This window comes from Polyodon spathula, chromosome 17, assembly GCF_017654505.1.
Source record: "Polyodon spathula isolate WHYD16114869_AA chromosome 17, ASM1765450v1, whole genome shotgun sequence".
NCBI lineage: Eukaryota > Metazoa > Chordata > Actinopteri > Acipenseriformes > Polyodontidae > Polyodon > Polyodon spathula.
The window spans coordinates 5,135,183-5,161,986 of NC_054550.1; the positions used below are offsets into that span (position 1 = coordinate 5,135,183).

General features: G+C 48.8%; 3 protein-coding genes across 10 annotated transcripts in view; 1 reads left to right on the forward strand and 2 right to left on the reverse strand.

The window, feature by feature from the left end:
• Nucleotides 1-11,765, forward strand: part of myrf (myelin regulatory factor) — a 34,860-nt gene extending 23,095 nt beyond the window's left edge. For 3 of the 7 annotated variants that reach the window (XM_041276681.1, XM_041276682.1, XM_041276687.1), the window contains 20 exons: nucleotides 944-1,139; nucleotides 1,317-1,393; nucleotides 2,168-2,302; nucleotides 3,933-4,023; nucleotides 4,229-4,429; nucleotides 4,513-4,621; nucleotides 5,481-5,590; nucleotides 5,686-5,846; nucleotides 6,188-6,260; nucleotides 6,779-6,864; nucleotides 7,246-7,311; nucleotides 7,469-7,549; nucleotides 8,460-8,536; nucleotides 8,754-8,864; nucleotides 9,001-9,234; nucleotides 9,345-9,432; nucleotides 9,530-9,607; nucleotides 10,762-10,864; nucleotides 11,037-11,111; nucleotides 11,517-11,765. In XM_041276681.1, the coding sequence (XP_041132615.1) occupies nucleotides 944-1,139; nucleotides 1,317-1,393; nucleotides 2,168-2,302; nucleotides 3,933-4,023; nucleotides 4,229-4,429; nucleotides 4,513-4,621; nucleotides 5,481-5,590; nucleotides 5,686-5,846; nucleotides 6,188-6,260; nucleotides 6,779-6,864; nucleotides 7,246-7,311; nucleotides 7,469-7,549; nucleotides 8,460-8,536; nucleotides 8,754-8,864; nucleotides 9,001-9,234; nucleotides 9,345-9,432; nucleotides 9,530-9,607; nucleotides 10,762-10,864; nucleotides 11,037-11,111; nucleotides 11,517-11,603 (2,239 nt within the window). In that variant the 3' untranslated portion in view covers nucleotides 11,604-11,765. The remainder of the gene's footprint in view (nucleotides 1-943; nucleotides 1,140-1,316; nucleotides 1,394-2,167; nucleotides 2,303-3,932; nucleotides 4,024-4,228; nucleotides 4,430-4,512; nucleotides 4,622-5,480; nucleotides 5,591-5,685; nucleotides 5,847-6,187; nucleotides 6,261-6,778; nucleotides 6,865-7,245; nucleotides 7,312-7,468; nucleotides 7,550-8,459; nucleotides 8,537-8,753; nucleotides 8,865-9,000; nucleotides 9,235-9,344; nucleotides 9,433-9,529; nucleotides 9,608-10,761; nucleotides 10,865-11,036; nucleotides 11,112-11,516) is intronic. The other 4 variants (XM_041276684.1, XM_041276685.1, XM_041276683.1 and 1 more) reach the window with 3 other exon arrangements.
• Nucleotides 11,766-18,291: 6,526 nt separating this feature from the next.
• LOC121329652 (transmembrane protein 258) lies at nucleotides 18,292-21,169 on the reverse strand. Its single transcript, XM_041275356.1, has 4 exons — nucleotides 21,063-21,169; nucleotides 20,154-20,263; nucleotides 19,166-19,301; nucleotides 18,292-18,468 (listed from the first exon to the last, which is right to left on the reverse strand). The coding sequence occupies exons 1-3, from the start codon at nucleotides 21,063-21,065 to the stop codon at nucleotides 19,175-19,177; spliced, it is 240 nt and encodes a 79-aa protein (XP_041131290.1). The 5' UTR covers nucleotides 21,066-21,169; the 3' UTR covers nucleotides 18,292-18,468; nucleotides 19,166-19,174.
• A 1,343-nt stretch (nucleotides 21,170-22,512) lies between these two features.
• On the reverse strand, nucleotides 22,513-26,791 carry tmem138 (transmembrane protein 138). 2 transcript variants are annotated; one of them, XM_041276645.1, is made up of 6 exons: nucleotides 26,658-26,791; nucleotides 24,962-25,307; nucleotides 24,518-24,681; nucleotides 24,141-24,312; nucleotides 23,430-23,505; nucleotides 22,513-23,222 (listed from the first exon to the last, which is right to left on the reverse strand). In XM_041276645.1, the coding sequence occupies exons 3-6, from the start codon at nucleotides 24,643-24,645 to the stop codon at nucleotides 23,110-23,112; spliced, it is 489 nt and encodes a 162-aa protein (XP_041132579.1). In that variant the 5' UTR covers nucleotides 24,646-24,681; nucleotides 24,962-25,307; nucleotides 26,658-26,791; the 3' UTR covers nucleotides 22,513-23,109. The 2 variants fall into 2 exon arrangements, with proteins under 2 accessions (XP_041132579.1, XP_041132580.1); XM_041276646.1 differs by lacking the exon at nucleotides 26,658-26,791 and adding an exon at nucleotides 25,408-26,651.
• Nucleotides 26,792-26,804: the final 13 nt, after the last annotated feature.

A 26,804-nucleotide genomic window follows, 5' to 3' on the forward strand; every position in this document is an offset into this window, starting at 1 on the left:
GTTTCGACTGGGTGATACCTGGCAGAGTCACTGCCAGGGAGGAGGAGAGCAGAGAGGGGGAGAGGACAGGAGAGGAGAAGGGGTTAGAGGAAAGGGTGATGGGAGAGGAGGTTGAGAGACGACAGATATACCATTATGAGTTACTTTAATAAAGGAAATACACTTCTTTGAAAATGCTCCACTCTGCCATTCGCCACTCAAGCCTGGCAGTAGCTGAGTCATGTTTTTGTGTCCCATGCAGACCTAGCTATGCAGATTCAGATCACAAAGGCTTAGATGCAGTTTAGACTGAAGGTATCAGGTTAGCTGACCTTGTGACCCCCGCGTCCTTTAATCCCGATGACCTCTGCGTCCTCTTTTATTATTTATTTAAGCTGGTGAGAGAAACTCTAGGATATTGTAGCTGGGTGGATTTTGTTGAGTAAACGTGTGCCGTGTGTTTATTTGTTCAGTGTGAATGGGAGGGACTGCAGCTCTGTCTCTGAGCCACTGTGACCTTTGACTTCAGACAGTGAGGCGAAAGGTCAAGCCTCCAAGGAGCAGCTCTGGGTCAGAGCTGTAATAACAGGGGTCGTTCTCCCAGGTTAGGGTAGGGTTAGGGTTACAGCTGGTGTGGGAGTCTCATTGCCCGCAGGACTCTACAGTAATCATACTAAAACCGCAGAGTCTCTATGGCAACCTGTTAGCCCTGTCAGTCTGTGACGCTGCCCAGCTGTGCATAGCAATACATCAGTGGCATCCCATAACCAGGAACGGAGTTCCGTTACAGAAACACGCTGAGAATCCTGGACAGGATGCTTACCTTAGAGCACAGTGTTTCCTCCTCTCCCAGACCTCACCTCAACTCCCTCTCTCGTTCCTCCTCTCCCAGACCTCACCTCCCTCTCTCTCGTTCCTCCTCTCTCAGACCTCACCTCTCTCTCTCTCTCTCCCTCTCTCCCAGCCCCATGCCCACGTACCGCGTCGACGCTGACAAGGGCTTCAACTTCTCGGTGCCCGACGACTCCTTTGTGTGCCAGAAGAAGAATCACTTCCAGGTCACCGTGTATATCGGCATGCTGGGAGATCCCAAATATGTGAAGACCAGCGAGGGGCTGAAAGCGATCGAGTGCTTCTACCTGAAACTGAATGGGGTCAAGGTGAGGAGAGGGGAAGGTGAGGAGAGGGGGAGGGGTGGGGTAGAGGCTGAGCGATCGAGTGCTTCTACCTGAAACTCAAGGTGACGAGAGGGGGAGTGGGAGGGGGCTCTTGGATTTGTTCCCACTTTCTGCCCCGAGACTCAATATTCACTGACACCTCTCTCCTGTCTCCTACAGCTGGAAGCCATGAACCAGACCATCAACGTGGAGCAATCCCAGTCCGACCGCAGCAAGAGGCCCTTCAAACCAGTGGTGTGAGTGTCCCACCCCAGTGCACCAGTAAAGCTACTGGGACACACTTCTCCCTCTCCCTCCCTCTCCAGCAGGGGAATGAGGGGCTAGACTGACTCAAGTGATAAGGGGGGGGGGTTAGGTAATGGGTGGGTGCAGGAAGGGGAGAGGGAGAGAGAGAGGAAAAGCCAGAGGAGGAGATGGAAATGTAGGAGAGGAGAATGGTTAGATAGGGAGGTGGGAGGAGGAGATGGGAATTGTTATGTGATTAGAGGGGTAGAGATAAGGAGGTGGGAGGAGATGGAGAGATGTTGAGGAGAATGGTTAGAGGTAGAGATAGGGAGGAGATGGAGAGATGGAGAGGAGAATGGTTAGAGGTAGAGATAGGGAGGAGATGGAGAGATGGAGAGATGTTGAGGAGAATGGTTAGAGGTAGAGATAGGGAGGAGGAGATGGAGAGATGGAGAGGAGAATGGCTAGAGGTAGAGATAGGGAGGAGATGGAGAGATGTTGAGGAGAATGGTTAGAGGTAGAGATAGGGAGGAGGAGATGGAGAGGTGGAGAGGAGAATGGTTAGAGGTAGAGATAGGGAGGAGATGGAGAGATGGAGAGATGTTGAGGAGAATGGTTAGAGGTAGAGATAGGGAGGAGGAGATGGAGAGGAGAATGGTTAGAGGTAGAGATAGGGAGGAGGAGATGGAGTGATGGAAAGGAGAATGGTTAGAGGTAGAGATAGGGAGGATAAGATGGAGAGATGGAGAGATGGAGAGGGAGTTTATTGTTATTATTATTCTCAGGTCACCCCTCTGTCTGTGTTGCAGGGTCACCCTCCCTCCTGAGCAGGTGACGAAGGTGACGGTGGGACGGCTGCACTTCAGCGAGACGACATCGAACAACATGAGGAAGAAGGGCAAGCCCAACCCTGACCAGAGGTGACCCCGATACACCTGCTGATAGAGAACCTGATACACCTGCTGATCAAACTAGAGACCCCGATACACCTGATCTAACTAGAGACCCCGATACATCTGCTGATCAAACTAGAGACCCCGATACACCTGCTGATCAAACTAGAGACCCCGATACACCTGATCAAACTAGAGACCCCGATACACCTGCTGATCAAACTAGAGACCCCAATACACCTGCTGATCAAACTAGAGACCCCAATACACCTGATCAAACTAGAGACCCCGATACACTGCTGATCAAACTAGAGACCCCGATACACCTGCTGATCAAACTAGAGACCCCAATACACCTGCTGATCAAACTAGAGACCCCGATACACCTGCTGATCAAACTAGAGACCTTGATACACCTGATCAAACTAGAGACCCCGATACACCTGCTGATCAAACTAGAGACCCTGATACACCTGATCAAACTAGAGACCCCGATACACCTGCTGATCAAACTAGAGACCCTGATACACCTGATCAAACTAGAGACCCTGATACACCTGCTGATCAAACTAGAGACCCTGATACACCTGATCAAACTAGAGACCCCGATACACCTGATCAAACTAGAGACCCCGATACACCTGATCAAACTAGAGACCCCGATACACCTGATCAAACTAGAGACCCCAATACACCTGATCAAACTAGAGACCCCAATACACCTGATCAAACTAGAGACCCCGATACACCTGATCAAACTAGAGACCCCGATACACCTGATCAAACTAGAGACCGCGATACACCTGATCAAACTAGAGACCCCAATACACCTGCTGATCAAACTAGAGACCCCAATACACCTGATCAAACTAGAGACCCCGATACACCTGATCAAACTAGAGACCGTGATACACCTGATCAAACTAGAGACCCCAATACACCTGCTGATCAACAAACTAGAGACCCCGATACACCTGATCAAACTAGAGACCCCGATACACCTGATCAAACTAGAGACCCCGATACACCTGCTGATCAAACTAGAGACCCGATACACCTGATCAAACTAGAGACCCCAATACACCTGCTGATCAAACTAGAGACCCTGATACACCTGATCAAACTAGAGACCCCAATACACCTGATCAAACTAGAGACCCCGATACACCTGATCAAACTAGAGACCCCAATACACCTGATCAAACTAGAGACCCCGATACACCTGATCAAACTAGAGACCCCAATACACCTGATCAAACTAGAGACCCCGATACACCTGATCAAACTAGAGACCCCGATACACCTGCTGATCAAACTAGAAACCCCAATACACCTGCTGATCAAACTAGAGACCCCGATACACCTGATCAAACTAGAGACCCCGATACACCTGCTGATCAAACTAGAGACCCCGATACACCTGATCAAACTAGAGACCCCAATACACCTGCTGATCAACAAACTAGAGACCCCGATACACCTGATCAAACTAGAGACCCCAATACACCTGCTGATCACTTAGTGGAAATGTGTCTGCAATCTAGAAGTGTCCCGCTAACTCAAACTGTCCTGAATGTTATGCTTTCTGCACAGAAGTCTGGAGAGGTTTGTGCAGAGGGCCGTGTCCCTGACTTCCTGTTTCCTGTTTGCTGTGCAGGTACTTCATGCTGGTGGTGGCGCTGCAGGCCCAGTCTCAGAGTCAGAGCTACACTGTGACAGCGCAAGCATCCGAGAGGATCATAGTGAGGGTGAGGAGTCTGTGTGTGTGTGTGTGTGTGTGTGTGTGTCTGTTTCTGTGTCTGTCTCTCTGTGTGCCACTGTGTGTCTTTGTAAGTCCTCTATTCTCCTCAGAATTGACAGCTAATATTTATTTTTCACTGATCAGTACCTGTGGTTCCCTGGCCGATGAAGCGTGCAGTGTCAATATTAACAGTGTGCTGCTCTGCCCTGCAGGCCTCGAACCCGGGTCAGTTTGAGAGTGACAGTGACGTGCTCTGGCAGCGCGGTCAGCTCCCGGACACCGTGTTCCATCACGGCCGTGTCGGGGTCAACACGGACCGGCCCGACGAAGCTCTCGTCGTCCACGGCAACATCAAGGTCATGGGGTCACTCATGCACCCCTCGGACATCCGGACTAAGGAGAACGTGCAGGAGGTCAGTATTCACCCCAGTACCAGCAACCCTCTCCCCCTTCCCTCTCCGCTCCTCCCCTGTTCATTCTCTTTGTCTGCTTGCAGGTTGACACCACAGAGCAGCTCAAGCATATCTCCCAGATGAGACTGGTCCACTACCAGTATAGACCAGAATTCGCTGCTACTGTGGGCATCGACACCACTGCTGAGACAGGTAATACATTACACCTGAGACAGCTATACTACATTACACCTGAGACAGCTATAATACATTACACCTGAGTCAGGTAATACATTCACCTGAGACAGGTAATACATTCACCTGAGACAGGTAATACATTCCACCTGAGACAGCTAAACTACATTACACCTGAGACAGCTATAATACATTACACCTGAGACAGCTATAATACATTACACCTGAGACAGCTATAATACATTACACCTGAGTCAGGTAATACATTCACCTGAGTCAGGTAATACATTCACCTGAGACAGGTAATACATTCCACCTGAGACAGGTAATACATTCACCTGAGACAGCTAATACATTACACCTGAGTCAGGTAATACATTCACCTGAGACAGGTAATACATTCCACCTGAGACAGCTAATACATTACACCTGAGACAGCTATACTACATTACACCTGAGACAGCTATAATACATTACACCTGAGACAGCTAATACATTCACCTGAGACAGGTAATACATTCACCTGAGACAGGTAATACATTCACCTGAGACAGCTAATACATTACACCTGAGTCAGGTAATACATTCACCTGAGACAGGTAATACATTCCACCTGAGACAGCTAATACATTACACCTGAGACAGCTAATACATTCACCTGAGACAGGTAATACATTCACCTGAGACAGGTAATACATTCCACCTGAGACAGGTAATACATTACACCTGAGACAGCTAATACATTACACCTGAGACAGCTAATACATTCACCTGAGACAGGTAATACATTACATCTGAGAAACCCTGCTCGCCTGGACGAATCACACACACCTGAGAAGGTCCTTTTACCAGTGTGATGATGTCATGTCCTGCCCAGGTGTGATCGCGCAGGAAGTGCAGGAGATTCTTCCTGATGCGGTGAAGGAGTCGGGCGATGTCGTGTTTGTGAACGGAGAGACCATCGAGAATCTACTGGTGGTGAACAAGGTGAGAACCACGGCTTCACTCCAATCAGCCCAGATTCTCTCTATCTATCTGTCTATCTATCTATCTATCTATGTTGAGCTTTCTGTCTCTCTCAGGATCGAATCTTCATGGAGAATGTGGGTGCGGTGAAGGAGCTCTGCAAACTGACTGACAACCTGGAGACTCGAATCGACGAGCTGGAGAGATGGAGCAAGAAACTGGCCAAACTGAGGAGGCTGGACAGCATGAAATCAACTGTGAGCGGAGGAACTCTGAGGTGAGGAGAGGAGAGGAGAGAGGAGAGGAGGGGAGGGAACATTGAGGGAGAGGTGAGGGGATAGGGAATATTGGGGAAGGGGATAGGGAACTTTGAGGGAGGGGATAAGGAACATCAAGGGACAGGGGAGGGGATAGGGAACATCGAGAGAGGCAGAGGGAACATCAAGGGTGGGGGAGGAGATAGGGAACATCGAGGGGGAAAGGATAGGGAACATCGATGGAGGGGATGGGGAACATCGAGGGGGAGGGGATGGGAAGCCCCTGAATTGGCAGCCTGGTTCCTCAGAGCTGATTTCTGGTAACTCTGTAGGTTAACATGCCTCTGCATTTCCTTCACAGCCAAGCAGGAAGTCAGTTCAGCCGGGCAGGAAGCGGGCCGTACAAGAAGAGGCCTCCCAAGGTGGGCAGCAAGGTGGGTGCTGCATCTGATCCAGTGATTGCAATTCTGTGTGTGTATTTGTTCTGCTTCCACTCCTGGCTCAGTCAGGCAGACAGTGACCCTGCAATGAGACCCCCCACCCTGTACCTGAGCTGCTGCTCCTGCTCATTAAATACAGGCAGCCCTTCACTGCTTTGAATCCCTTCTTCAGCCAGCGAGGCTCCTGAGTTCAGAGTGGACAGCACCTCACAGTGGTGGGTACCAGTATTGCAACCACACAGGAGCCATTGCACTACATGCTTATGGATTGATCACTACAGTCACATTGTACAAGTCCAAACTAGACATGCCAATGAGGGCACTAAGCAGTAAAGCTGTTCTGCTGCCAAATACACAGCCATTCCAGTTAGGGAATAAATAGGGATAACAAGGTTAGCTGCAGAGTGAAGAGTCTCTCTCTCTATCAATGTGTCTGTGTCCTTCCTGCCTTTTATGCTCTTGTGTGTGTCCCTCTGTCTCAGTGATTGACCTGTGTCTCTCTGTCCTCTCAGAGTCCGAGCGTGTCCGAGCAGAGCTGTATCAGTCACCGCTTCCTGCAGGGCACCATCCTCGCACTGGTCATCATCATGGCCTTCAGGTAAGAGGTGACCGGTCACTCCGCCACACTGATCTCTCGGGACCCACACCTTCAAACACTCGAGTACTTCACTTTAACCTCTGAGTGAAAACACTGAAACGAAACTGCAGCATCAATGGGAGTCCAGCAGCTCCTCTAAGAATCTACATGTAGCCTCTTCTGAAGCCAGCAGTCTAGAGCTGTGTTAGTCTGTTGACTTCGAAAGTGCCCTGGAATAATGTAGCAGGTTCCATAAAGACCACTCCAGTAATACAGCAGGTTCAGTAAAGACCCTAGCTCTAATACAGACCGCAGTAAAGATCCTAGCTCTAATCTGGCAGCTCCAGTACAGATGGCTTGCCCAGTGTTCCCTGTCCAATGCCTGTCCTTCTTTCTCTGCAGTGTCATCTCCATGTCCACGCTGTACGTGCTGACCCTGCACAACCGCAGTGAAATCGACGCTGAAGGGTAGGTAGCCCTTCGCGCTCTCTCGACTCTCACACCCCCGCCCCCCTCTGAACACGCCCCTTTCAAGTTAAACGGTTCCTGCCGTCTCCTCTGTTTACGTCTCTCTTTCTTTCTTCACTCTCTCGTTCCTCCTCTTTGCCCTGCACTTGGCCTGTAGTTCGGTCGCCATGGCCACCATCTGCATAATGGCCATGCCCTGGAGGCATGGTCTAAGCGCCACAGTCACACTCTGTCCACGGTATGTCCACTCTGTCTCTCTGTCTCTTCATAAATGTATCCACAAGTATAAAAATGCAACCTGAAGGTGAAGCAGCTTGATGATGATTGGTAAAAAGTCAAGGCACTTATCATGTGCTTTGGCTACTGGGCTGAAGAGCTCATTTTAGGACAGCATTGCTAACTGTTTGATACTTTTCACTGCATAACACAAGCTGCAAAGCTACAGAACTATACCATGCTTTATTTCATTCAAAATCACGGTTGGGGTTTGATAATCCCTCCTGTCTTCAGTGGCATGAAACTCTGCAATTGTGCACTAAGATCCACGATTCTCCACTCCTGAATTGTGCAAGCCCTGAAAAGGGAAGTCACTCTCATATACAAGGTTAGACTGCGAGACTGTCACAAGGAGCCAGGTGGCGCTGTGTGCCAGTTCACTAGCATGCTGTGCTGTTCTCTTTGGAGACCTGGGTTCAGTTCCAGGTAATGCCTTCTCTCACCTTCCACTCTCCTCCCTGGCGGGGAGGAGACCCCCTTTATCTTCCTCCTTCTGTGGCAACACAACCAACATCGTTACCTCAGGAACTCACCTCCAGCTCCCACAGGAAAGCTGTTTCACACTGACTAGAAGGTCACTTAACACATTCTATGAAAATAAATGAAGGAATCAACTGGTCTTCCAAGGAGAACAGCACAGCATGCTAGTGAATTATCACACGGCGAGAGTCTAGAGATTAGATATATCAGATCTTATATCCACCTCTGTAGAGTATAATTTTGAATGCTTAAGACCTCTCTAGCACCTTGTCCTGTTTTGTAAAACTGAGCCTGTGAAAAAGGACAGTGTTTGACAGTGAAAGGAAGTGTTTGACAGTGAACCCACAAACTCCCCTGCTCTACTAACTGAGGTTTCTCCTCAACTGGGACAGGTCCTCTCCTGATTTTGGCTCGTCCCGGCAGTCCACCTTTTCCCCGGACTTCACTGGAACCACCCCCCCTTCGCAAGGTAAGACTCGCTCCACCCCCACCTTGTCTGTTTATATTGTTTGACTGTAAAGCGCTACATCACTGCTTCAGAAACAAACCTGTGGGGAATATTACTGTAACACAAAAACACAGGAATGTAAAAACACAGGATTAGGGTTAAACAATATTAAATTTTGCAATCTCCCCGAGTCTCTCATGGTGTCTTCTTGTTTGTTTGTTTGTTGTGAATATTGCAGTTCCGCCCTCCCCTACTCTGTCAAATCAGGATGTGTGCTGTTCCTCTACCCCTACCATAACCAACCAATCAGCAACCACCCTCTCCTTTAGCACTAACCAATCCACTACAGGTAAGAGCGCTCCGCTTTCAACTGTCGAGCTGCGAATAAACATCTTAGGCAAATAACCGGTTCATTTAAATTGCACTATCAGCGTTCATAGTCTGTTGGCCTCTCAATCGCCTGTCCCTCTCTCTCTCTCTCTCAGTTCCCAGTGTTCCTGCCTCCACTGACGGGATGACCAATAAGAAGGCTAAGTCCCGTCAGAGTGAGAAGGAGGGTCGGTTGTGGAGCTGGCTCAGCCCCGCGCCACCCCCTCACAGCACTCACATCCAGGGCAAGTCCAAGAGACCGCTGGAGCTTGGGGGGGCAGCAAACACACTGCCCGGGGGGGAACAAGACCTGCCCCCGCCCCGGCGCCAACGCAGAGCAAAGACTGCCTGTGAGTAGCTGTCTGATCACCCTACCAGCACTCTGCTTGTTCACCTGTATGTGATCAATTGATTAGATTGATTGATCAATTGAGTCATTGGTTGATTGATTGTGTTCCAGGGCCGGACCCCTCTCTGAGCTCCCTGCGGATTTTGGAGACAGACCAGCCAATCACATCGCAGCACTGCACCCCGCCTAAGTCATGCAGGTTAGTGAGGTAGTGTGTTTTCAGAGTGCAGTTCTGTAGCAGGTTGTGTGTATGTGTGTGTGAGTGTGTGTAACGGTTGTGTGTGTGTTTGTTTCAGCCCCGGTAACTACAGCTACACCATCCTGCTGAGCAGCAACAGCACCGCGGGCCGAGCTGGACTCACCCTGGAGATGAAGTGAGTCTCTGCAGCTTCAACCCAGCCACTCCCCTCTGTACCCCAACACTCCCCCAGCACTCCCCTCTATAACCCAGCCACTCCCCTCTGTACCCCAACACTCCCCCAGCACTCCCCTCTGTAACCCAACCACTCCCCCAGCACTCCCGTCTGTAACCCAGCCACTCCCCTCTGTACTCCACCACTCCCCCAGCACTCCCCTCTGTAACCCAGCTACTCCCCCAGCACTCCCCTCTATAACCCAGCCACTCTCCTCTGTAACCCTAGCACTCCCCTCTGTAACCCAGCCACTCCCCTCTGTACCCCAACACTACCCCAGCACTCCCCTCTATAACCCAGCCACTCTCCTCTGTAACCCAACACTACCCCAACACTCCCCTCTATAACCCAGCCACTCCCCTCTGTACCCCAGCACTCCCCTCTATAACCCAGCCACTCTCCCAACACTCCCCTCTGTAACCCAGCCACTCCCCTCTGTAACCCAGCACTCCCCCAACACTCCCCTCTGTAACCCAGCCACTCCCCCAACACTCCCCTCTGTAACCCAGCCACTCCCCTCTGTAACCCAGCCACTCTCCTCTGTAACCCAGCACTCACCCAGCACTCTCCTCTGTAACCCAGCCACTCCCCTCTGTAACCCAGCACTCCCCCAACACTCCCCTCTGTAACCCAACCACTCTCCCAGCACTCCCCTCTGTAACGCAGCCACTCCCCTCTGTAACGCAGCCACTCCCCTCTGTAACGCAGCCACTCCCCCAGCACTCCCCTCTGTAACGCAGCCACTCCCCCAGCACTCCCCTCTGTAACCCAGCCACTCCCCTCTGTAACCCAGCACTCCCCTCTGTAACCCAGCCACTCCCCCAACACTCCCCTCTATAACCCAGCCACTCCCCCAGCACTCCCCTCTGTAACCCAGCCACTCCCCCAGCACTCCCCTCTGTAACACAGCCACTCCCCCAGCACTCCCCTCTGTAACGCAGCCACTCCCCTCTGTAACGCAGCCACTCCCCCAGCACTCCCCTCTATAACCCAGCCACTCTCCTCTGTAACCCAGCACTCCCCTCTGTAACACAGCCACTCCCCCAGCACTGGTTTATTTAATCTGTGTAAAACTAGCTTGATGCTCATTGTGATCTCCCCCTCCCTCTCCTCAGCTCCTCCTCTCCGCTGCTGGTGCTACTGTGTGGGGTCAGCAGGGGGCGCCGCTGTGCCAAGAGCCTGGATACACAGAGGAGCCTGGACATGACCTCCACAAAGGTACTGAATACGCACGCACACACACACGCAGAAGGCCTGGACATGAACTCCACACAGGCACTGTGTATAAACTGACACAACTATCTGAACACAATGAGATTATTGAGTTACGTGCATTGACTCCTTTCTCTCTCTCCGTCCTTCCTCCCTCGTTCCATCTCTCTCCTCTCAGGGCATGGCTCACCGGTGGCCTCTAGAGGTTATTCCATTCCATAACATCGCGTATCACTTCCGGGTCGCCAAGTCTGTAAGTTGCTCAGTTTATGTCCTGCTGTGGGTGTTCAAGTCTGTAAGTTGCTCAGTTTATGTCCTGCTGTGGGTGTTCAAGGCTGTAAGTTGCTCAGTTTATGTCCTGCTGTGGGTGTTCAAGTCTGTAAGTTGCTCAGTTTATGTCCTGCTGTGGGTGTTCAAGTCTGTAAGTTGCTCAGTTTATGTCCTGCTGTGGGTGTTCAAGGCTGTCCTTCCAGACCAGTTCACTCACTCTCCAGTGAGCCTCCTCTAGTGGAGCGCTTCAGGGCGGAAGAGGCAGAGACAGGAATAGTGAAAGGTTCAGCTCAATATTTCTACACACTTTCTGATCATTTGATAGATCAATGTCTAATAGAAGCTGATGTGTGACCCCTGTGTGACCTTTGACATGTCTCCTTGGCAGCAGGAAGTGACCTGTGAAAGCAAGCATGTGGAGGCGGGACAACCCTTCGCCAACTACCACTTCCTGTTCCTGCAGGCGTGTGTCTGAAAGGGGAGTGGCTTACACCAGGTGCATTGTGGGACAGAACCACTATGTATATATCTCCTTGCACTTCCTGTTTCCAGTGACCCCCACTGTATCGGGAGGGAGGGAGGGAGGGGTTCACCATGCTGTACCTTAGAACAGCTTCATTATTGAGAGGTTCAACCCAAGAGGGTCGTCTCCTGTTACAGGAGATGTCCTCTTCCCTCCTCCTCCCCCTCCCCCTCCCCCTCCCCCCCCCCCCCCACCCCTCAGGGGGACGAAGGAGATTTTGTTGAAACTCCTACCCTCGACACAAAAAAAATACTTGGCACGCATAAAGAGCAGAGTAAAACTTGACTGTGAAACAAGTTCACCGTTACTGACGTATGAATGCAGATGATGATTTGATTATAGTGTGGCACAACACAGAGTTATGTAATCACGCGTAATGTAGTTCCATGGTTGATGAAATCCTAAACGCACTGTAATTACACTGCAGCAACACACAGATTACACTGTAATCACACTGCAGTAACACACAGATTACACTGTAATCACACTGCAGCAACACACAGATTACACTGTAATCACACTGCAGTAACACAGATTACACTGTAATCACACTGCAGCAACACACAGATTACACTGTAATCACACTGCAGTAACACACAGATCACACTGTAATCACACTGCAGCAACACACAGATTACACTGTAATCACACTGCAGCAACACACAGATTACACTGTAATCACACTGCAGCAACACACAGATTACACTGTAATCACACTGCAGCAACACAGATTACACTGTAATCACACTGCAGCAACACACAGATTACACTGTAATCACACTGCAGCAACACACAGATTACACTGTAATCACACTGCAGCAACACACAGATTACACTGTAATCACACTGCAGCAACACACAGATTACACTGTAATCACACTGCAGCAACACACAGATTACACTGTAATCACACTGCAGTAACACACAGATTACACTGTAATCACACTGCAGCAACACACAGATTACACTGTAATCACACTGCAGTAACACACAGATTACACTGTAATCACACTGCAGCAACACACAGATTACACTGTAATCACACTGCAGCAACACACAGATCACACTGTAATCACACTGCAGCAACACACAGATTACACTGTAATCACACTGCAGCAACACACAGATCACACTGTAATCACACTGCAGCAACACACAGATTACACTGTAATCACACTGCAGTAACACACAGATCACACTGTAATCACACTGCAGCAACACACAGATCACACTGTAATCACACTGCAGCAACACACAGATTACACTGTAATTACACTGCAGTAACACACAGATCACACTGTAATCACACTGCAGCAACACACAGATCACACTGTAATAACACTGCAGCAACACACAGATTACACTGTAATCACACTGCAGCAACACACAGATTACACTGTAATCACACTGCAGCAACACACAGATCACACTGTAATCACACTGCAGCAACACAGATTACACTGTAATTACACTGCAGTAACACACAGATTACACTGTAATCACACTGCAGCAACACACAGATCACACTGTAATCACACTGCAGCAACACACAGATTACACTGTAATCACACTGCAGCAACACACAGATTACACTGTAATCACACTGCAGCAACACACAGATTACACTGTAATCACACTGCAGTAACACACAGATCACACTGTAATCACACTGCAGCAACACACAGATTACACTGTAATCACACTGCAGCAACACAGATTACACTGTAATCACACTGCAGCAACACACAGATTACACTGTAATCACACTGCAGCAACACACAGATCACACTGTAATAACACTGCAGCAACACACAGATCACACTGTAATAACACTGCAGCAACACACAGATCACACTGTAATCACACTGCAGCAACACACAGATTACACTGTAATCACACTGCAGCAACACACAGATCACACTGTAATCACACTGCAGCAACACACAGATTACACTGTAATTACACTGCAGCAACACACAGATTACACTGTAATAACACTGCAGTAACACACAGATTACACTGTAATCACACTGCAGCAACACACAGATTACACTGTAATCACACTGCAGCAACACACAGATTACACTGTAATCACACTGCAGTAACACACACACTGTAATCACACTGCAGCAACACACAGATTACACTGTAATCACACTGCAGCAACACACAGATTACACTGTAATCACACTGCAGTAACACACAGATTACACTGTAATCACACTGCAGTAACACACAGATTACACTGTAATCACACTGCAGTAATCAACACACAGATTACACTGTAATCACACTGCAGTAACACAGATTACACTGTAATCACACTGCAGCAACACACAGATTACACTGTAATCACACTGCAGTAACACACAGATTACACTGTAATCACACTGCAGCAACACACAGATTACACTGTAATCACACTGCAGCAACACAGATTACACTGTAATCACACTGCAGTAACACAGAGATTACACTGTAATCACACTGCAGCAACACACAGATTACACTGTAATACACTGCAGCAACACACAGATTACACTGTAATCACACTGCAGCAACAATTATTTTGTAATACAAGTATTCTATTTATGTTACAAGCCGCCTTTCCTTTGCACCAAATGAAAAGCAGCAGACTGGAGTGGCAGCAGAGCACGCCTGCCATGCCTGAATACAGGCAGACTGGCTTTCGAGGCTGCTGCCTGAGAACAGTGTGATCGGAGTTACAGCAGTGCCACTGAAACTCAAGTGTCCAGGTTCTACTTCTGTACTCCAGCACCTGTATAACAATAAGGATGACTAACTGGATTGTGATTAGCAGTTACACTGGATTGTACTGGTCTGAACTGGGTTTCAACACCTCATTGAACTGACTGCAAACTACTGCTGGAAATAGCAGATAAAACACTGGACATCTCGTAGCAACTGCACTGGATAAGAATCATACTGGAGTCCAGAAACTCCTCATGCATACTGAAATGTAACAGTAATGAAATACAGTGTAGGCACACATGCAAGCAGAATTCACTGCAATGAACCCTGCTGTTAATTCAAAGTGTTTCAACGCTCAACTCTAAACTATGTGGATATATTAAGTTTCCCAGAAGGTTAAGTTTGTAGAGTTTCTCCATAATAATAATAATATTAATAATAATAATAAAAAGAGAAACCGCTACCCAGTTCTCACGTCGGGACCTCATGTAATCAGCACTCGAAATTGAGCCGCATGTTAAGACCTACTGACAGTCCTCCTGCCCTATTGGTGCCTCTAGCACAGGCTACTGCTGAAGATTCATCTCAAAGCAACACTTTCACTGGGCAGGTATCCTCGCCCCAGTCAATGCATCTCATACAGACAGTTCCACACTGTTTATTCAGGCCAGGGCAGGTGTGAATCACACCCCTCATCTCATACAGGCAGTTCCACACTGTTTATTCAGGCCAGGGCAGGTGTGAATCACACCCCTCATCTCATACAGGCAGTTCCACACTGTTTATTCAGGCCAGGGCAGGTGTGAAGCACACCCCTCATCTCATACAGGCAGTTCCACACTGTTTATTCAGGCCAGGGCAGGTGTGAAGCACACCCCTCATCTCATACAGGCAGTTCCACACTGTTTATTCAGGCCAGGGCAGGTGTGAAGCACACCCCTCATCTCATACAGGCAGTTCCACACTGTTTATTCAGGCCAGGGCAGGTGTGAAGCACACCCCTCATCTCATACAGGCAGTTCCACACTGTTTATTCAGGCCAGGGCAGGTGTGAACACCCCTCACACCCCTCATCTCATACAGACAGTTCCACACTGTTTATTCAGGCCAGGGCAGGTGTGAAGCACACCCCTCATCTCATACAGGCAGTTCCACACTGTTTATTCAGGCCAGGGCAGGTGTGAATCACACCCCTCATCTCATACAGGCAGTTCCACACTGTTTATTCAGGCCAGGGCAGGTGTGAAGCACACCCCTCATCTTATACAGGCAGTTCCACACTGTTTATTCAGGCCAGGGCAGGTGTGAAGCACACCCCTCATCTCATACAGGCAGTTCCACACTGTTTATTCAGGCCAGGGCAGGTGTGAATCACACCCCTCATCTCATACAGGCAGTTCCACACTGTTTATTCAGGCCAGGGCAGGTGTGAAGCACAGCCCTCACCTCGAGGGAGAGACACTCACAACCCATTCCAAGCACTTCCTGTGCATCACTTTAAAAGTGTCTCACTTCCTGCACTGCCCAACACAGAAGCAGCACTATGCAAACTCACACACTGTGGACCAAAGGGCTTAGATATTCCAAAAACAGAACAACCTTTAACCTCCCCAAACTCTGAGCTCCTGCTGGGCCAGGATGCAGTCTGGTGGAGGTGGGGGTGCAATATCACCTCTTTCACTCCACCAAACCCCACCTCCCAAGCAAAGTTAAAGACATGTTCTTATTGTTACACTGTGTTCTGAAGCTTTACTGTTACAAAACCAAACACTGTCCATGCTGACAGACTGAGCGTTCTGACACAAAGAGACAGAATGTTCTGACACAGAGCGTTCTGAGAGAATGTTCAGAGACAGACAGAGCATTCCGAGAGAATGTTCCGAGACAGGGAGAGCGTTCTGGAATGAGGTCACAGAGACAGGCTGCACTAAAGGGTGGTGCTGCCTCAGTCACCCCGCGCTCTGTAGGGGCAGTGCTGTCTCTCGTGAAGGGAGGGCTTTCCTCTCCAGCGGGTCAATCCCTCACTTTTTACAAGCACTACACTGAAATGTTTTACACTGTATTTTTGACAGAGCACATAAAAGTAAAAAAAATATTCAAACATCAATTAAACTAAATGTATACACACTGACGTCACTTACCATAGTGAAAGGTAGATAGCACATCTCCACTATAGGACTATAAATTGTAACTGCAGGATTATAATTATTTAGTGGGGTTTTTTTTGTAATGTAGGAAATGGCATTCTATAGCTTTATTTGTGGTTTTGTTTTCATGTAAATATAACGCGTCTACAAGACGCCCTGAAATATGAACCGTGCTGTAGTGCTGCGGAGAACTGTGTGTTCAGTCTTTATAGTGTCAAATCTCTCAGCCCAAACATCTCTTTCCATTGGGATTAACAGACAACTCCCTGCTCCTTAGCCATTCTGAGTGTGTGAGAGAGTGAGAATGAGAGCGAGTGAGAATGAGTGCAAGAGGGAATGTGTGAGAGACAAAGTAGAACGGTTTCTTTAAGCCAGACGATGGGTGGGAGTGAGAGAGTGAGAGGGGGTTGAACAATGCTCCTAACCTAGTGAGAGTCCCAGGCCCCTGTGCTGCTCACAGTTAAGAGTCCTGCATTTCCAATGGTTTCAGGACCCAGCCACAGCTCTGACGTCCTGCTCTGGGCTGAGCATTTGTATCTGAAACCCACTGGCATTCCTGACCTGCCTCCGTCTCCCTCGGCAACCGGCAGACAGGAAATCAGGGGTTTCAGGAATAAAAACACACGCTTGTTAAAAAAAAAAAAAAAAAAAAAAAAAAATATATAATAATCAGTTAAACAAAAAAAAGAAACATAACTTTTATTAAAATCTACTAAATGGAAAATAAAGCTTAAAGCTGGTGTAAATATGTATTGTACTTATCTTGCTGTTGCAATCTGATTTTTATTATAATTTTCTTTGAAGAATGCACAAATTTTTTTTTTGTTCTTTTACAATCACTGATTTTTAACCCTTTGTATAGGACCACACGTTCTGGAGCGGCGCTCAGTGTCACCTGCCCTGTGCGGAGCGGTGCGATGCTCTAACAGGTCTCCAGACCATTATTACTGTGTCTTTATTATTATTATTATTATTATTATTGCTTTGCTATTTATTGTGCGGTTCTTTCACAGCTGATTCGTTGCTTTTCCCTCAACTGTGGAAATGAAATCTGTGTAACTCTTTGCTGAAGCTTCTATGCATTTAATATAACATGGAAAATATAAAATATATATTTTATAAAAATTTTTTTTTTTTTTTTTTTTTTTTTTTTTTTTTTTTTTTTTTTTTTTTTTTTTTTATTTTTATTTTTATTTTTATTATTTTTTATTATTATTTTATTTTATTATATTTTATTATTATTATATTTTTTTAATTAATAATAATATAAATATAATAACTGGGAATATTATAAATTATAAAAAAAATTCATAAAATAATACAAATTATAAATTACTTTTATTATATATATTTTTTTTTTAATACAATATTCTTTATTCTCATTAAGTCACCTGTCTCAGATTATTTGAAGATATCTATACACACACTGCCTTTTTCATCAGTAAGACACAGAGATATGTAATTAATCAAGAGGGTCTTGAAGGAAACTATAGCGCTTCAACATGACAGCATGTGTGTGTTACAACATGACAGCGTGTGTGTGCGCGCTTCAACGCGCTTCAACGTGCGCGCTTCAACGTGACAACATTACAGCGTGTGTGTGGGTGCTACAACATTCCTACTTTACCCTCTACCTTTTAAGTAATTAAAGGCAGTGGGTAAAATGGGTAAAGTAATTTGCTTTGTGAACAGACAGACAGAGGGCCTCATCCCCAGTGCTGCCAGCTCCTCACTATCACATCCCCAAAATACTGCTACTTAAAATGAGAAAGGAACAATTGTTTAAGAAACCCACGTGTTTATTCAGTCGATGGCTCCCCTCCCCTCCCCAGGTCAATGCACAGTTTGTACAGAATCTGTGAAAAACAGTTGCAATAAGAAATGCCTGCGTTGCCGTGGAAATTTTGAAGTCCACGCCCCTGGAATGTTGCTGTTGTGTGTAGCCCCTCCCCTTCTCTCTGTAACAGGAAGTCAGAAAAAAAAAAACAACCTGAGGGTCAGTTAATGTATGCATTCATATAGTAATAAAAAAACTATTTGAATTATGAAATTGTGCATCATATAGTCACCTTACCAGAGCACTAGATTCCCAAGCAGCAAAACTAAAACCCAAGAAAAAGCTAAAATATGCAGCCGTGACCCCTCACAGACTCAGCCAGCAATTCTGCTCCTCTGCAGGATTTCTATCAAACTACTTCACACTGCAGTGAAGCACACAGGGGAGGCTGGGAGGACAGCAGCGAAAACCTAAAATAAATACTACTCGACATCCCGCCTGAAACAAAAAATCTGAACCCCAACTTCTCCGGGTCTGGTAACCCCCCCCCGCCCCCCTCCCTGCCCTCAGAGGGCAGTCTACCCCCTCAGAGTGGGAGTCTCGGACTGGGGTGGTTTAAGAAGGAACTTACAAGGGGGGAGACCACGTAGTCTTTCTCGTGGTGCTTCGGGTGGCTCGACTGGTCACTCTACTACGCAGAACTCGGAGAGCACCATGAACCACATGAAGTGGAGAGGGACTCCGTTCACTCGAGGTGAGCAGCTACTGAGAGTGTCGGTCGCGTTGTGACTTGAGGGAGTGTCACCTCGGGAGTCGGGCGAGGAGCACTGAGGAAGTGCGGGTCGGGAGCCCGCGACACCCTTTAATGAAGCACTTACCAGCATGCCTCAGACATAGATGCCGACCCACAGCAGCAGGAAGAGCACCCCGAAGCCCATGAAGACCGAGGCGACCAGCGAGATGAGCAGCTCCTTGTAGATGTCTCGCGTGTACTTGGTGGAGGTCACCTCGTAGCTGAGGCAAGGAGTCAAGGAAACTGAGGACTGTCACAGCCCAGCCCCACACGGGACTCCATCACAGCCCAGCCCAGCCCCACACGGGACTCCATCACAGCCCAGCCCAGCCCCACACGGGACACCATCACAGCCCAGCCCAGCCCAGCCCATCACAGCCCAGCCCAGCCCACACGGGACTCCATCACAGCCCAGCCCAGCCCAGCAGCCCCGCCCCAAACGGGACTCCATCACAGCCCAGCCCAGCCCCACACGGCACTCCATCACAGCCCAGCCCAGCCCCACACGGGACTCCATCACAGCCCAGCCCAGCCCCACACGGGACTCCATCACAGCCCAGCCCAGCCCCACACGGGACTCCATCACAGCCCAGCCCAGCCCCACACGGGACTCCATCACAGCCCAGCCCAGCCCAGCTCCCACACGGGACTCCATCACAGCCCAGCCCAGCCCCACACGGGACTCCATCACAGCCCAGCCCCACACGGCTCCCTCTTCCCCTACACAAAGTCAAGGGCAACAAAACAGCACATAATATCTCACTGGAACTCAAACTGCTCCCTATCGCCATCATCTTTTCATTGGAACTTATGTTTAACACAGCGGTATTACAGTGCCATCTAGTGGCAGCTTTTCTTTCCTCAAGCAGCCCGGTGTATGGGTCAATGTCAGTGTTACTCTGTGCTACACAGCAACGACCCTAGCCTCTACTAAACCCACAATCACTCACCTGCACAGCCAGTATCTGAAGATGTACAAAGAGCCAGGACCTAACCTCAAGCTCACTAGTTACGAACAAGAGGAGCTGGTTCTCGTTCAGGGCGCGGATCGTGCCGTGCTGGCTGAAGGATACACGAAGAACCAGGCGGTGAAGAACATGCCGATGGCGAGCAGCACCACGGTGAGGTGAGGGAAGACAGCCGGGTTCACCGGGCTGGTGTATCGAGTCATTGCCTCCAGCTCCTAGAGACAGAGAGAGAGAGAGAGAGAGATCGGCGGGTTCAACACACACACACACATACAGGCGGCTCATCAGACTTAAACCGGGACACGGAAAACGTAAATAAAAAATAAAAATCATAGAAAGCAAAAAAATTGTACAGTTTTATGAGGATTAAACATAGATTTCTATTCTCAGAAATGACTGTCCTCAAGCAGTTTCAGCTGTTATATAGGCCCCACTGTGGTTAATAAAAGCGGCTGTGAAACCCGGAGCTGCTGGAACAGGAGTCCCGATCACATCCTCCTCATGGGTCAGCGTGCCCAGCATTAACTGGAGGTTTTCAGTTCGAGTTAATAGAGTGCCGTGCACCGGAGAACCAAGATACGAAGGTTCCCCGCGTTTTCACATGGTTTGCTATTTAAGAAAAGTAGGTAGATGAAGTGATCCCAGTACAGTGCCGCAGCACTCCCAATTCAAATTAGATAACAAATCTTTGCAACGGTTTGACTTTTTGCATGTAGAGCTCCAGAGATAGCTTGACACGTACGTGCACGGCACTGCAGACTGGACTGCGCTGCCCGTCAGTGTTTGCAGGGACGGGTTGCACCAGTAACTGTGCTGGGATTCTGCTCCAGAACCAAAACGCCCGGACTAATTACATTAATCACCGAGCTAGGACCTCGATTGCGTTTAAATGAAGTCAGATGATCTGTTACCGGGAGACCATACCAACCTCAGAGCGGTGGCTACGGATATGAATGCTTCTTACACATTTACCGTATTGCAACATTACTTCTAGCTGAGTCTGCAGGCACTCACCATGTTGTTTCAGTCTCCGAGTCTCTCTCAGGAAGGCCACGTATCTGCGGAACAGTCGGGTCAGCAGTCGCCTGTCACCCGTTGCAGTATGGGAAGTGTAGTTCTGAGGGTCCCGCTTCCCTGGCATGAAATTTAGCAGTGGAGAGCAGAGAGGGACAGCGCTCTTAAATTTAACAACATGCCTGTAAAATAGATCTGAGTCCTCCTGCAAATTAAATAACGCCAAAAACCTGGCTTCACGCACTACGGCTGCCTGTCAGAGAACTACAATTCCCAACTGTCGGACTATAAAGCGCTTTAACCCAATGAGAAGAGCGTACGTTTAACGGCGGGTGTGATACTAGGAGTATCACTCCTACAACAATAATTAATAACAACTGTATTTTTATTGCATGTGACATCAATAGCACGGCTCGGCTCTGCAGTGGAAAAAAGGCCTCACTGCACTGAAATTGGTTGTTTACCTACAATATATTCTCACCAGTCCTGCAATCACTAACTGAATTAAACTTAATAATAATAATAATAATAATAATAATAATAATAATAATTCCAAAATGTAGCTTTGCAATTTAAGATCGTCTCGCAATTAATTACTAGTGTCTCTCCGGTAAGCATATAGCGATAGTCCAAGTTTCGTCGTGTAATTACACCAGTGCGCCCCACAGCGGCAGCAAGGCACCGCTAAGAGCTAGATGAGTCTGCCTGTGCTTGTTTGCCAATAGTATACAATACAACCCGGTTAGGTTCGATCAGATTTAACCATTTAGTATTTTAATGTTATGTAACAGACTGATATAAATAGGACTGGCATTAGATTTAAATGCAGAGCGTGATATTTTCGGAGCTGCCCCTTTCTCCAGTGTAAGGGAGCTCCTTGTCCTGAATTTACACACAGATCCTGGATTTGTCTTGGTGATGAAAATAGAAAGGGTGTGCGTGCATCAGAAAGCACGGGGGCTGACTCACACACACCGTAATACAAGAGCAGTGAGGCAGCATTAGACAGAAACCTCTGCTATCCAACAGCATCTCCTCCAGGAATAACTACAATACCAGCCCAGGCACTGCACTGTAGAGTACACCACACACACAGAACCCACAGAGAACACAGAGCAGCACATATACACACACACACACACACACACACACACACACACACACACACACACATACACACACATACACACAGCACTGCAGGTTCCCTGGGGGCATTTTGAGATAACAGGTGTTTGGAAAATAGGAAAATGTTTGTTTTACTGTGCAGCCCCGCAGAGCTGCGGAGCTGGACCTGGATCCCAGGGCAGTCACTCATGAACTCTACAATGTGGATCGCATGCCTGTGGACTCTGTCACTGTGAGCGGTCACTGGACTCCAACAGGCACACACACTGCGGGAAACAGTACTGGCTATACTGGCTAGATGAAAACACACAGCAGAGTTTCTGAAGAAAGATAAAATCAGCTTGCTTTTTTTATTACACATTAAAATTGTGTACAATGTGAAATCAGAACAAAACCACGAACCCACTGTTCAAGTTTTGAATTGTTTTGGATGTTGCAAAGCCCAGGTCTGCCGTTGCCCGGTCTCTGAACCCCAGCGGCCTGGACTGAAGGTGTGAGATGAGCAGCGAACTCTTCCTGTCACTTCACTGTGCCTGCAGTGGAATCGTGCAGCCCACGGTAATGTGTAATGTAAAAGTAAAACTGGAACAGCAGCAGGTAACAGACAGCGAGTCAGTGTAGGAAAAACAAACACATTCTCATATACAACTGGGAATTGAATACAAAAGCATTACAAAAAACCATCAGCACTTCAAGTTATAAAAGCATATCCAATCCAACCATATTCCATTATAAAAAATAAACCCTCCACACACACACACACAGAGTTCGGAGGAGTCCACTGATGCTGGGACCAGCACTGAAGAGGACAGTATCTCTTTTCTCCTGAGGGAGAAGCTGGACAATCTCACCCCCTTTCTGTTCACAGGCTGTCTCTTCATTTCCTTACACAGGACACGGTGCAGTCAGTGCCTCGCTGACCTCACATCCTGCCGCGGGAGAATTGATGGCGCAGCCAGGCAGAGTCCTCATAGAGCCGCGTGTCTCCCAGACACTCTGCAGTGCGCTTGTAGAAGTAATAGTACAGCACGGCCACTGAGGGGTTAAACACAGAGCAGGCTGTCACACACTCAGCAAACCAGTGCAAACTCTGCCTGTGTGTCTGTAGAATTGGCTCTGTGTGTGGAAACGTGGCTCTGTATGTGTGGCAGCGTGCCCCTGTGTGTGTGGCAGCGTGTCCCTGTGTGTGTGGCAGCGTGTCAGGGTGTCTGTGCACCTGAGTTTCTCTGCAGATTTACTCACTGAGGCGCTGGAACACAAAGAGAGCCTGCAGCCCATCTGTCCACACGTACCGGTCAGAGTTCTGCCAGCGTAGGTTCTGGAGACAGACAGATGGACAGGGATTTCAAACACAGACAGGCAGACACTCAAGACTCCCAAGAAAGTGAACCGAGAACAATGGACCCCTCTGAAATCCAGATCTAACTATCGCTCCTCATCTCAGTGCAAAGCAGTTCAGTCTGAGGATCAGAGCAGAGACTCAGGTCCCCTACACAGCTCTGCCTGGAGCCTAGTAGTTAAAGTGAAGAACTGGGAGCCAGGGGATCACACACAGCTCAGCAGTGGAAGGATGTTGTGACTGAGGTCCTGGGTTTGAATCCTCCTGTGGTTTGTAAGGCAGTTCCAGGCTGCATCCTTAGCCCGGAGTCACTCTGTCATTCACCGACACAGAGGCTGAGCTGCTAATATCACACACACTAACACCTGACAGAGACTAATTCATCACCTGCACTGCTGGAGGGGAGAGAGGAGAGAGGACGAGGGAAAGAGACTGACGACTCGCCACCCCCACCCTCCCAGTACAGCCCGTCACTCACCAGCCCCACCCTCCCAGTACAGCCCATCACTCACCAGCCCCACCCTCCCAGTACAGCCCGTCACTCACCAGCCCCACCCTCCCAGTACAGCCCATCACTCACCAGCCCCACCCTCCCAGTACAGCCCGTCACTCACCAGCACCCACACGTGGAAGGCTATGCTCAGCCCCAGGTAGAAGGCAGACACGATGAGCAGCCCTTTGAAGCGCTGCAGCAGCAGGGTGACCAGCCCCACCTGGAACACGAAGGTGTTGAAGAACATCAGCAGTATGATGATCACATTGAACAGGATCGCAATGTCCTGGATACTGAGAGAGGAGACACAGAGAGATAGGGTGAGAGCAATGCCCTGGATACAGAGAGAAGAGACACAGAGAGATAGGGTGAGAGCAATGCCCTGGACACAGAGAGGAGAGAGAGAGGAAAGAGAGAGAGAGAGAGAGAGAGAGAGAGAGAGAGAGAGCAATGCCCTGGACACAGAGGAGACACAGGCCCCTCACCCCGCTCACTCACATGAAGAGCACCAGCTGTATGACGGGGGCGGTTCTCAGCAGCTCACTGAAGGAGTTCACAAAGAGGTCGAAGGTGAGTAGCAGGAGCTGCACCAGCAGCACCAGTGAGTAGTTACTGGTCTGGAGCATCACTGGGCTGGGTCAGCGAGGGGGCACATCCGGGACCTGGGGGGAGGAGACAGAGAGATAAACACTCACTCACACACACACACACACACAGACAGACTTTACACACAGTCCCACAATGTGAAAACACACCCAGCAAATCCACACTCAAAGAGCACTACAGTTTTACACTAGCACACCCTGAGACTACACTACAGGCTTCTATTGAATTACTCAGCAAACAGGCTATCAGCACACAAAAACAGACACACCTGCCCTGGGGCTGGGGTTTCACAAACAGCGCTCCCCCTGCCCTCCCAGTGAGGCTGTCCTGACTTACCCAGCGCTGGAGAAGGGGGTGCGGGGAAGAGATCCTTCTAGAAGGGAGGCAGCGAGGCAGCTGATAGAGGCTGCCTGACAGAGGAGAATCACAGGCCCAGAGTCCAATCCACAGAGGGGCCCATACTCACTGCAGAGAGGGTGCAACACAGGACTGGCCTGACCCTCTGCGAGTGTGAGCGTGCGCTCACTGGCTCAGAGAAACAAACGGCTCCCTGTCCTCTCTCCCCTTCTTCGTAATACCTCTTCCAAGGTTCAAGGAGCCAATCTTCAGGTGCTTTCTATTTGTCCCAACCTGCAGAAAGTCATGTAATTGGAGAGCTGGCTGCATGCGTCGCGGCTCCCTGCTGTTTTGAATTCAAGAGAAAGCAGAGTGAGGAAGGAGGCAGAGGAAGGATAATCAGGTTTAAAAAGATTACAACAGATTACAGAAAAAGGTTCTCTTACTGGGGGGCTGGTCGGAGTGCAGAGCAACAGCCTGCTGCTGAGCTGGTTTACCTGCCCCCTCCCCTCCCGGCAGGCCTGGCTCTCAGAGTTACGCAGACAGCGCTTATAAAACAACAGGATTAGTGTCCCCAGGATAAGTGTTTCATATCACAGAGTGCAGACTGATTCACTTGTGTATAATCACTGGAGTTGTGAGTGAGCTGCCACACAGCACATACTGAGACAGTCTATGTGCCTGACACAAGCTTTGGAAAAGTAGCAGTCCTGTCTTTCTTTGTGATGCTCACACTGCTAAATGATGACGACGCTAAAAATGTTTTATTATCATGGCTGGCCGCATATTTATAGCAGCAGTTACCCGACTGCGCGGCGTCTCATTACGGATTATATTTAAAACGTCTCCTAACCGTCCAGACTGCTGTGCTGAGCGGCATTTCACAACATTGCAAACAGATACCCTGCAAGTCCCAGTGGAGTCGCGGGGTTGAGTCCTGCTTGAGTCGGGTCCGAATGTGAACTTTTTCGCGGTTTGCGTTTCGGGTAAAAAAAAAAAAAAAAAATGTAATTTTCGTGGACAGGCTCAGATGTGAATTTGAAATCACCCAAAAACGTTTTCTGTCCCTTCAGCCTTCTCGTCTGTAACCCTTTCCCACACGTAAAGCTAGATGCATTCCCTGCATTACCCAGGAGGCAGCTATGTTCTGGTTTGTATTGTGGCTTGTTTGATAAGTCGCAAGATGCTTTCAGCGCGTCTCCTTGGTGACATTACAAATGTCTGTGGACGAGGTGAAACAAGCAGTAGCGCAGGATTTATATCACGCAGTGGATAACAGTGCGAGAGGTCAATCAGAAATGAGTCACTATTTCGGAATAATTAACGTCTGACTGGATTCGCTGCTTTAAAGTCTGTCATCATATTTTTTGTGAACGACAGCCACAAAGCTGGCACACATCTCCCCGCAAGCACATGTGTGTGAATGTGAGAGAGTCCGTCGACGAAGACAGTCGGTAAAGAACAAACACTTGAGGGTTTGGGTCGGGTAGGATCGCGGTGAGAAGACGGTATTGTTGCGGGTTCGGTTCGGTTGTAAAAATCGGACCCAGCGGTAGAGAGATCACCGCGCAGCTAATCACAGTGCGCTCGTCCCGTTCATTAACACAAACCCTGCTTCGGATAACCCCAGTGACACCCTTACTCTTTCACCTGCAATCCCTCTTCCCCAGTCCGACCCCGCGCTTCTCCCAGTTACCTGTCCGCAGCGTCCCTGGTTCCGTTCAGTCCCTGGCGTTGTTTCACTCCCATAGAAACGAACCGACGCTTCGCAGAACATCGAGTCCCACAGAAAGGAGGGCAGATCGCCAGGAAAGCCCGGGGCCCGCACTGCTGTGCTCACTGA